Genomic DNA, 11283 nt, shown 5'->3' with positions numbered 1-11283 from the left:
AGTCGCCAGATTTATCGCTAGTCGCTTTTTTGAAAAATAGTAGCTGGAGGGGTCTGAAAAGTCCCTGAGTTGGCAACACTGCACCTGCGGCACTGACTCTCTCTGCCATATTTTTTTTCTTCCCCCGTTTCAGTCAAATGGATGTGATGACGGCGGCGGATGACACATTAATCGCGTGACACAACTAATCGATGATTAAATTCGTTGCCAACGCTTTTAAAAGTCGATTTTTATCGATTTTATCGATTCGTTGTTGCAGCCCTAGTTTCCTGTTATATCCAGAATAGAATTTAAAATCCTTCTTCTCACATATATTTATCTCAATGTCCATCTGATTTTTTTTTCGCTATGCAGGATTACAGTATTCCGGGCCCAGGCCGGATCTTCGGCTCAGAGCAATTGTTCCTGGGCAAAAAAATTCACTTAAATATAAATTGACGCTAAATAAATTTTAAAAACACAATTGAAATCCCTCTTAGGTTTTTCAGCCAATAGTAGCAAAGAAGCGCTCTGAAACTAACATTGTTAGCCAATCAGAAGAAGAAAGAGGTGGGTCTCAATAAATCGTGTACCACCTCCTCTCGTTTCTTGCTTGAAGTGGACAGATTGCGGTACATTGTTTAACTTTTACGGCCCCATTCAAAGGAGAGACGTGTAAAAAAAAAAAAATATATACAAATGAAACTTTATGTTTGGAGAGAGGGACGATAGAGAAAACTGAATTGTATGGAGTGGGCACAATGCCGTTCATGAATTCCGAGGGAAGATGTAACAACCATAAATAAAGTCTCAAACATAAATGGCGCTGGGCATGGCTGGAGGAGACAGGGCGAGATGGCGAGCCATTTAGCAGCTGGAGCAGGAAGTTAAGTGAACCAGGCACTTCTGCACGCTGTGCTCCAGGAACGCTTAGCAGCAAAACTAGGTATCCAAAGAAATGTGGTTCATGCAAGTGGCAGATATAGATGCACTTTTTGCCATCTCCTGGCCGTTTTTGGTATTGGATTTTCAAAAGTCAAACTTAGTCTTCAGTCATTCATGCAATCTGTGATCCCACGCCCCCACACCCTCCTGGCATGGCTTGAAAATACACACACACATGCATGCATATATATATAATATACTTTTTCAACAATGTTTATTTGAAGCCTGGTGCGTCTTTTTTCATGACATGGAATATGGTTGATTTATTCTTATTGGATATCAGCTGATACACTCAGCACATGGATCGATGCATCTCTAGTTTGTACCGTCGAAACATGTTACTTTCTCCCTCCTCCGTCTTTCTGATTGTTTTTCTAGTTTGATTCTGTAGGAAATGCTTATTTAGTTCAAACACAGGGGAAGTATTTATTATTATGGTTGGGCAAATGTAATTCATTGACTTAAATACTCATAGGGGCCTGACTGTTGACATTATTAGACGTTTTCTCTCCTCATCACTGAGTTTCCTAAATTCTGCCTCCAGGTCCTGAACGACACCTGGGTCTCCTTTCCCTCGTGGTCCGAGGACTCCACTTTCGTCAGCTCCAAGAAGACGCAGTATGAGGAGCACATCTACAGGTGTGAGGACGAACGCTTCGAGGTGAGCTGGAGTTTTCTCCACGCTGGGTTATGTTTGTAATAAATGGACGGACGTTAGAGGGTTTTTGTCATACCACAGCTTGATGTGGTGTTGGAGACCAACCTGGCCACCATCAGAGTGCTGGAGACGGTGCAGCGGAAGCTGTCCCGCATGTCCGCGGAGGAGCAGGCTAAGTTTCGGCTGGACAACGCACTGGGCGGTTCCTCTGAGGTGATTCACCGCAAGGCGATCCAGAGGATATATGGAGACAAAGCTCCTGACATCCTGGACGGCCTGAAGAAGAACCCCGCTGTTTCTGTTCCCATTGTGCTGAAAAGGTACAATACGTCCTATTTTATCCACTTTTGTCCCGTTTAGCTTATTTTCTGGCTCCTTTGGTGTAACACGTCTTAATCTGAGGGGTTTTAGCTTAAAGAGCCAGTGCTCCCACTCTGAATCCAGCCTCTCTTTACAAACAGGTTAAAGATGAAGGAGGAGGAATGGCGGGAAGCCCAGCGAGGCTTTAACAAGATCTGGAGGGAGCAGAACGAGAAGTATTACCTCAAATCCCTGGACCATCAAGGCATCAACTTCAAACAAAATGACACCAAAGTGATTCGATCAAAGTCTTTGCTGAATGAAATTGAAAGCATCTATGATGAGGTAGAGATTTTCTCCTGCAAATATTTAGTTACACTTTTACACAAAACAATCAGTCTGTAAAACTCATTTTTACTTACAGAGGCAGGAGCAGGCGTCGGAGGAGAACACCGCCGCTCCTATGGGGCCCCACCTCACTTTAGCTTACGAGGACAGCCAGATCCTGGAGGACGCGGCGGCGCTCATCATCCACCATGTGAAGCGGCAGACCAGCATTCATAAGGAGGACAAGTACAAGATCAAGCAGATCATCTACCACTTCATCCCTGACATGCTGTTCGCACAGCGCGGCGAGCTGTCGGACTTGGAGGAGGAGGAGGAAGAAGAAGATGTGGGGCTGGAGGAGGGGGCTTCCAAAAAATCCAACGGGGTCCCAGGCACCGGGAGCCCCACCAAGTCCAAGCTGCTGTTCTGCAACACAGCGGCTCAGAAGCTGCGCTCCTGCGAAGATGCCTACAACCTCTTCTTCGTCAACAACAACTGGTACATCTTCCTGCGCCTCCACCAGACGCTGTGCTCGCGGCTGCTCAGGCTGTATGAGCAGGCGGAGCGGCAGATGGAGGAGGACGTCAGGGAGCGGGACTGGGAGAGGGAGGTTCTGGGGCTGAAGAAGGAGAAGAACGATAATCCTGCCATCCAGCTCAGACTCAAGGAGCCCAGTGAGTAAACCCATAATTTCATCTAATATTGGCTGGATTTTCACCCTGTAGCGGGGTTCGGTTTTTGCAGGGTTCGGTTCGTGCGGGGTTCGGTTCGTGCAGGGTTCGGTTCGTGCGGGGTTCGGTTCGTGCGGGGTTTGGTTCGTGCGGGGTTCGGTTCGTGCGGGGTTCGGTTCGTGCGGGGTTTGGTTCGTGCGGGGTTTGGTTCGTGCGGGGTTTGGTTCGTGCGGGGTTTGGTTCGTGCGGGGTTTCCTTAAAATTTGATGACCTATGACCAGACTGAGCTGTCTTTAGGCACACCTGTCCTGACCTACGAACAGAAAATCTGAAATCCAGTTGAAGGTACCATGTCCGATTGCTACCAGGTCACCTTATAGCACATTTCATCAATAGAGTTGTCATAAAAAGAAGAAGCATTTCCATAACAGTTTGAAATTTCCGCCTTCCTTTGTCATCTGGTGGCCGACTGCATCTTGTAGATGCGTTTCAGTGTCTGGTTCTGTGTTCTACACAGAACCAGACACTGAAATTTGGTTGGACCCAACACTGGGACTCACAGGTGAGTCCCAGTGTTGGGTCCAACCAAATTAGACCCCTGGTTTCCTTCTTACTTCCTGGTTAATGAGTAGCTCCAGTCATAGTGGATTAGATATTGATTGATCTGGTGTTTTATTTGTTTTGGTTTGAAAAGGTTAAATTCTGTATCACTGTAAAATCAGAGTCAGCATTTTTTTCTTTAAACAAAGAAAGACTGAGCCTGGTTCTGATAGAGGTTTATTGCTGTTAATGGGGAGTTTTTCCTCTCCACATTCGCTTCAAGTATGCTTAGTGTGAGGGATTGCCTTTTGAGTCAATATGTTGCTACAATCAACTGGTTTTCCTTAGATAGAAAATGCACTTTGTATCAATTTGACTGTATGATCTGGTTGAATTTAAAGTGCCTTGAGATTACCTGTTGTGAATTGGTGCTATAGAAATAAAGTGAATGAAATTGAATTAAAGCCCTTTTCTTCTGAAATTAGTGGGTCTTTCAAACCTGGGTCAACCCGCTAACAATCAGCATTTGGCTCCATGCTCATTGGCAAAAAGTGTCGTTCTGACCACCCCTGCTGGCAAGCTGCATGGCTTCTGCCCCCCCACCACTGCATCTCTGGTGACATCATCATGCTGGGTTAGCGCTGATGATGTCAACTGTTCGACAGAAATCAGGAAAGTAAATAGTGGAGAGCAACATGGAAGGGAGCCAGGGCGTAGAAAGTCCAATTCGATTTCAAATCGGTTTATATATAAATCGCCAATTCACAACCAAATGGGAACATACCAGATGAAGCTACTATGAGGAATAAGCAGAGACAGCATAACGTTAGAGATGGAACAAACAAATATGCAGAATGTGAGAATAGTGATAGGACGATTAAAAGGGGCCTATGGCAGCATATCTATAAACTCTGCTTTATGGCTTTGATATTTTCAGTTTGAATCTCTCCTTTTGTTTGGGTTAGATCATATTTGATGGGAGCTATGTTGTGACGTCCGTACATTGAGCTCAGTGGTATCACATAAATGAACAGGCCAATCTGGTTCTGCTGTTCCCACTGAATGCAGATCCGAGCAGTTTGAAGGCGATTTTAATGTGGGCCAATGAGCTGTTCCCACTGCCACTAAAAAGCCCATTGTTTCCAGATTTAAAAAGGTTTTTCAGCCAGTGGGAAAGATGTTTAAAGAAGGCTGTGTTCATGGTGAACGTTAAGATGCTCACTGTTTCTGTTCTCTAGTGGACATCGAGGTGGAGGATTACTATTCAGCCTTCCTGGAGATGGTTCGGAACTTGCTGGACGGAAACATGGAAGCCTCTCAGTACGAAGACTCTCTGAGGGAGATGTTCACCATCCACGCTTACATCGCATTCACCATGGACAAGCTGATCCAGAGCATAGTTCGGCAGGTAAGTTCGCCTCCTCCCAAAACGTGTTGCATGTGAGTTTCTGGTGCTGGAACAGTCGTTCACTCATTCCCACTCCCTCTGTAGCTGCAGCACCTAGTGAGCGACGAAATCTGCGTCCAGGTAACAGACCTCTATCTTACGGAGACTGGGAACGGAGCCACGTGGGGGGCCACAACTGCACAGTCGTCAAAAAACTCGGCTGAGGTGATCTACCAGAGAAAAGCAGAGCAGCTCATGTCTGAAGAGAACTGCTTCAAGGTTTGATTTCCTGGCCAGAGCTTCAGCTTCCATGAATTTAGTGGAATAAAGCATCATCTTGACATCCCCCCCCCCCCCCCCTTTTTTTTTTTGTCTCAGGTGATGTTTGTGAAAAATAGAGGGCAAGTGCAGCTCACGGTGGAGCTGCTGGACACGGAGGAAGAGAATTCTGACGAGCCCATGGAGGCCGAGGTGAGAAGCTGCTCTTTGATTGGTTTGAAAACATTTCTTAAAAATACACAAATAATACAGTTGTGAGCGTTGAAAACTTCTACGTTTCCTGAAACACTGCAGATAACCTGAAGGATCAATCAGCAACTTGTTTATATGCAGGGTTTATTAAGACGTGTCTTATTAATGGCTTTAGTGTCACAGGCTTCTAACACAACCTCCAGTATGGCGACATTAACTGATAACACATGCAATAGGGTTAGGTAGGCTGCAGTTACAGCCAAACCACAAAATATTGTGATGGGATTTAAAGTCCAAATCCCCGCACCTCACCATCCCCACCCCTATGTTGATCTATCAGTCTGCAATTCGTCTAGCCCACCACCCATCTGTCCAAAGTTTTATGTTCATATTAATACCAAACATTACTATTGCCTTCTAAGGCCTCATCTTTTTCCATCTAAAATAGGCCCCTAAGTGATGAAAACCTCTGGAAAAATGTACCAGTACAGCTGTGCAGGGATTAAAGTATTCCGGCCCCAGGCCGGATTTTCGGCTCGTAGCGATCACCTGAAAATAAACGGAAGGTAAATAAATAATTAAAAAAAGACAATCGAAATTCCCCTTGCGTTTGTCAGCCAATGATAGCGAAGAATCGCTCTGAAACCAGCAGTATCAAAAGAAGAAGGGGGCGGGTCTTATGAAAGCGTTTACCACCTCCTCTCGTTTCTCGTTCAAGTCGCCAGATAGATTGTGGTACAGTGCTACACGTAGGTTCTACACGGAAAGTCACCTTGCGCCGTTTAGGGCTCCGTTCAATGGAGCGCGTGTTAAACATAAATAAATGAAACTTTGTGTTTAGAGAGAAGGACTATGGAGAGAACAGAATTGCATGCAGAGGGCACAATGCAGTTGATGAGTTCAGGCACGCTGTGCTCCAGGAAGCTTATTTACGCATCCGGCGGCAAAAAGGTGCTACGCAAACATGAATTAGACCCTGGTCAAACTGCAGTTCGTGCGGCTGCGCACATTAGACGTTTGTCTGGGGCTACGGCAACAGCTGAACCAGCGTCAATAACTGACCATATGTGAGTTAAAAATAAGGGTTTGTACTTTCCTTGCCTAACACGACCTCTCATTCACACTAGATATAGATGTGCTTTTGCCATCTTTTGGCCGTTTTTGGTATTGGATTTTCAAAAGTCAAATTTAGTCCTCAATCATTCACAATACAACTCAAGTTCCAAAAACTAATTTCAGGGAGATGCTTATTGAACCGTCCCCCCCACACCCTCCTGGCATGGCTTGAAAATACACACACACACACACACACACCCAGGTGTTCTTTGAAAAAGTTCTGGCTCAGGATTTAATTGTTGCTTTAATCCATGGATCTGGGATCTCCTGCATCGCTGGATTTCATGGATGTTCTGGGTTGTATGTTTGCAGCGTTGGTCCGACTACGTTGGACGCTACCTCAACCCAGATTCCACCACCCCTGAGCTGAGGGAGCATCTGGCCCAGAAGCCTGTGTTTCTTCCACGGTACACTCTTTTCTTTCTCGCTCTAAGAGTCAAAGGCAAGTTTTCTGAGTTTGACTAATTTCTCCTGAGACCTTCCACTGAATCCATCTCTAACCCTGCTAGGAACCTGAGGCGGATCAGGAAGTACCAGAAGGGCCGGGAGCAGATGGACAAGGAGGCCTGTGAGGGGGGGAAGAAATCCATGGAGAAGGAAAAGATGGAGTGCATGTTCAAACTCAACTCCTACAAAATGGTCTACGTCTTTAAGTCTGAGGACTACATGTACCGCCGCACCGCCCTGATGAGGGCTCACCAGGTAATTCACCCAAACTCGATTCCAGGTGAACCGTCTCACTCACCCAGCAAATCCTTACTTTTCCCTTGTTTACCAAAATCCCTCTGGTTTTTCCCCACAGTCGCATGAGAGGGTGAGCACCAGGCTGCACAAGCGCTTCCAGGCCTGGGTGGACGCCTGGGTCAAAGAGCACGTCAACCGCGAAATGAGTGCAGAGACCGCCAAGTGGCTGATGGGGGAAGGGCGTGACGGCCTGCTGCCCTGCACCACAACGTGCCACCCAGAAGTCCTCCACTTCAGGAACATCAACAAGTATCGCGTGGAATACGCCGTAGCTGACAGAGATGCGGGGAGGGAAGAAAAGTAGGAGACCGGTGGACTCAAGATGGGGTGGGAGGTTTGGACACTGTTAAAATTAGGGATAGGGCTAAATATTGGGATTTATTTTTATTTTTTAAGGCCAACATGGGAGCTAGAGTGATAGTCTCTCACTCGTGTTGCATCCAGGGCGGTAGGGCCACAGATTTAGTTTTTGTTTGTTTTACCAGCGTTTTTAGCTGGGACCATTTTTTTTTAACAGGGCCTTTGGTGCCAAAAACTGCGAGCACTCATGTTCTGGTCGCAGACCTGTGCTCTTACCAGCACTCAGACCCACGGCACAAACTTTCTTGAGCCGGTTCCTACAGGCAGCAGAAACGGCGAGTAGTGCTTCATGGACTTTTATCAGAACCGAGCTTCGTTTTAGCTCGCTGTTCCTACTGAGGTGTTATTTATGGGGGAAAAAAATGACCCAAATGGACAAGTGCACTTATTCAGGAAAAGGAAAATAGGTTCTGGTTCCAACATTCCTGCATTCTAAAGAAAAAATCCTCACGAGGCAGTTACATTTCTTTCCCAAACACATGGCAGCATTATTACAGACTGTGCCTGAGCCTCTGGGTGGTGCTGTTGGGTTACTGTAGGAAAGCACTGTTGCATTTAATGTAAAAAAGAAAAGACTTCACAACACTGCTTGTTCTCAGACTGTAAAGTTGTATAGCTTGTGAATGTCAGGTCCTGTATTCCAGTGAGTGTGTATTCCAGTGTGTATATATTATATATAGCTCTATTAACACACAGGATCCTGTCCGCCCTGGAAGGCAACCTTTTAAAGACACACTCTGCCATCAAACACAGGCTCCACCCGTTCTGGTAGGACTGAAATCATCCTGATCATCTTGTAAATACTCTGTAAATAGTCTCAGACTTTTTATGACAGTTCCATGTTGTTGTGCTAGTATTTCCAAGCTTATTATTGACTTTAGTTATTAACGGCTAAAGTTAGGATGTAAATGACAAAGACAAATGCAAGCCCATTTATCACCATTTTTACCAAAGGGAGTTAATAATTAAACACTTCTTTGTTTGGACTATTTTTTTTTGCCCCCTTTTACGTTTCTTTTATGTCTTTGGTTTTTAATTTCTGTCGTAGGAACATTTGGTGGGGAGATGGACGGAGAAACACATCCAAATCTTTGATATGTTTGATTTATTTGTTTTCCTTTTCTCGTCCTCTTGACTGTGATTGGTCAGAAATCACTGCCTCCATTTTTACAGAGCCGTCCATACTGATAGTGAGACTTATTTCAGAGCTCAGAAGAACAGACCCCTGGCGAGCTTGCTTCTCCCTGGGTTGTTTTCTGCAACCTGCACCATATTTTTGATAATGTAAGAAGTCACATGAGCATGTCTTTAGTCCCTTTATTTAGACCTTATTTAAAGTAATAATAAAAAAAATGATATTTGTAGCCTAAGGAGCCATTTGTGGAGTTTTTATTTTTATGTGGATCTTTTTATGGAAATTTTTCAGCTAGAACTAACAGGAAGGGTAATAGAGAGGCCATTTTCCATGTGTCATGCACTATTTTATCACAAGAGTCGCACTAATTGTGCTTTTCTTGCCCGATTATTAGTTACAGATTGTTTTTATATGTTACTAATATTTTCAAAACTCTTGTTTTTAAAGCATTTTTTATATAGAACATTTGATATTAAAATCTACATTAAAAGATGTTTCTTCAAGTAAATTTTTTTTCTTTCTTTTAAGAAATGGTTTTCAGAGCTAAATTAAACGGAAGCTAACTGGTGATGGGTTTAGAAATCTGCTGTTGTAGCTTCATGCCAATTGAAGTCCTGATGCTGCCCGAACTGCACTCCACTGAATGGATTTCTGAAAACAAATGTGGCTCCTCCATCCAGCCTGAGTAAACTCATCATTTTAAACCATATCCAAACGAGACAGGGTTCATTCATTTTTTTTTATTTTTTATACAAGCTCACTTTATATTTGGTGAACCCACTGTTTATATTTGGGTGTCAAGCTTTTATACATTCAGTAGTAAATATTGTCACTGGAGGTACTGGGTTAATTCAGTTCGGTGGTGGTATTCAGTGGTGATATTTATGGGCTAAATCGAAGGATGTTCATGTTTGAAAACCCTCACCAGCAGGATTCAATTCAGTTTATTTTTATAGCACCAATTCACAACACGTCATCTCAAGGCACTTTCCAGTTCACCAGATCATCCTGTCAGATTGATTCAAAGTTTTCTATCTAAGGAAAACCAGTTGATGCATTGACTCAAATACAATCCCTCACACTAAGCATGCTTGTAGCGACAGTGGAGAGGAAAAACTCCCTTTTAACAGGAAGAAACCTCCAGCAGAACCAGGCTCAGTGTGAGCGGCCATCTGCTGAGGCCGACTGGGGTTCAAGGAGTTAATAGGTTATATGTGGATTTGGAAAAGTGCTTCTGCCTGGATTTCTTTTTCTCACATTAATTTGCTTCGATTAAGTAACTACAGTCTTTTAAAATAACAGACTTTGCAAAAAAACTACATTTTGGTCTTTCATTTTACATCATTTTAAATACTAAATCTATGTTATCGGCTACTAAGTACTGAGTAACCTTTTTACCAAATACCGTTTACTCTGCATTTTATCTTAGTTCAAATGCAATGATATAGTTTTGCTTACCTTAGCATAGTTTTTGGTTAATCTACCCACATCTGGAATCTAGTCTGTCTACAACCTCTAAAACGACTCTCAGGCTAACTACCGTATGCTAAATGCTACTTTAATGCAATGGCTAGTTTAAAATTTAAACACCAGTACACACTACCCATAAAGTTTGCTCAAACACAGTATGACATCACCTTTGCTACTAATCTAATAGTTATAAATGAACCCTGAGAACAGTGAATTAAGAATAAAAGAAGAATACATGCATGAAATGAATGAATACAATAAAAATCATCCATTTTTTTTCCACTTTATCCGGGGCTGGTTTGTAGAGACAGCAGACTAAGCAGATATACCCAGACTTCCTGATCCACACACACCTTATCCAGCTGCTCTGGGGGGACCCCAAGGCAACACCAGGCCAGCTCAGACACATAGTCGCTCCAGCGTTTCCTGGTCCTCCTCCCAATAGGACATACGGAACACCTCCCAAGTGTGGCGACTAAGAGGCCTCTGGAACAAATCCCCAAGGCGTCTCAACTTCTTTCGACGTGGAGAAGCAACAACCCTACTCCGAGTTCCCCCTGTGTAACTGAGCTCTTAAACTGATCTCGAAGGGTGCGCCAAGCCACCCTACGAAGGAAACTAATTTCTGCCTCTTGCATTCACAATCTTTTCCTTTCGGTCATTACTCAGATCTCATGACCATAGGTGAGGGTGTGAACGTAGATTAATCGGTAAATCAAGAGCTTTGGCCTCATATTTGGTGGTGCAGATCATCATCCCAGCCGCTTCAGACTTGGCTGCAAACCACACCAGTGTATGCCGAAGGTCTTGGTGTGATGAGGCCAACATGAAGACATCATCTGCAAACAGCAGAGATGATATCCTGAGGTTCCCAAACCGGACACCCTCCAGTCCCTGGCTGTGCCTATAAATTGAACAGAACCAGTAACAAAGGGCAGTCCTGGCAGAGACCAACATGCACTGGGAACAGGTCTGACTTACTGCCAGCAATGGGACCACGCTCCTGCTGTGGTCATTCAGAGAACAGAGATTAGATGACACAACAACTAGTCAATCATTGACCTCAGGCCTCCGTGTACGTGGCACAAGGTTGTCCTGGTGCCATGTACACTTATGGACATCCTGTGATTAGTTCAGAATTTTAATTTACAGAACACCGCTTGAGTTCAGATGAGGGGGG

At 44.3% G+C, this 11283-nt stretch overlaps 1 protein-coding gene across 1 annotated transcript in view; it reads left to right on the top strand.

The window, feature by feature from the left end:
• Positions 1–9129, top strand: part of sin3a (SIN3 transcription regulator family member A) — a 16957-nt gene extending 7828 nt beyond the window's left edge. Inside the window, exons 12-21 of the mRNA XM_015398428.1 lie at positions 1469–1585; positions 1664–1902; positions 2044–2227; positions 2307–2883; positions 4659–4828; positions 4913–5086; positions 5186–5278; positions 6707–6801; positions 6904–7096; positions 7197–9129. Of these exons, the coding sequence (XP_015253914.1) occupies positions 1469–1585; positions 1664–1902; positions 2044–2227; positions 2307–2883; positions 4659–4828; positions 4913–5086; positions 5186–5278; positions 6707–6801; positions 6904–7096; positions 7197–7442 (2088 nt within the window). The 3' untranslated portion in view covers positions 7443–9129. The remainder of the gene's footprint in view (positions 1–1468; positions 1586–1663; positions 1903–2043; positions 2228–2306; positions 2884–4658; positions 4829–4912; positions 5087–5185; positions 5279–6706; positions 6802–6903; positions 7097–7196) is intronic.
• The last annotated feature ends 2154 nt before the right edge of the window (positions 9130–11283 follow it).

Source organism: Cyprinodon variegatus, unplaced genomic scaffold (genome assembly GCF_000732505.1).
Source record: "Cyprinodon variegatus isolate N-32 unplaced genomic scaffold, C_variegatus-1.0 Scaffold934, whole genome shotgun sequence".
Classification (NCBI taxonomy): domain Eukaryota; kingdom Metazoa; phylum Chordata; class Actinopteri; order Cyprinodontiformes; family Cyprinodontidae; genus Cyprinodon; species Cyprinodon variegatus.
Note: the sequence above shows the minus strand (reverse complement) of the source record. Positions and strands in the feature narration are given on the sequence as shown.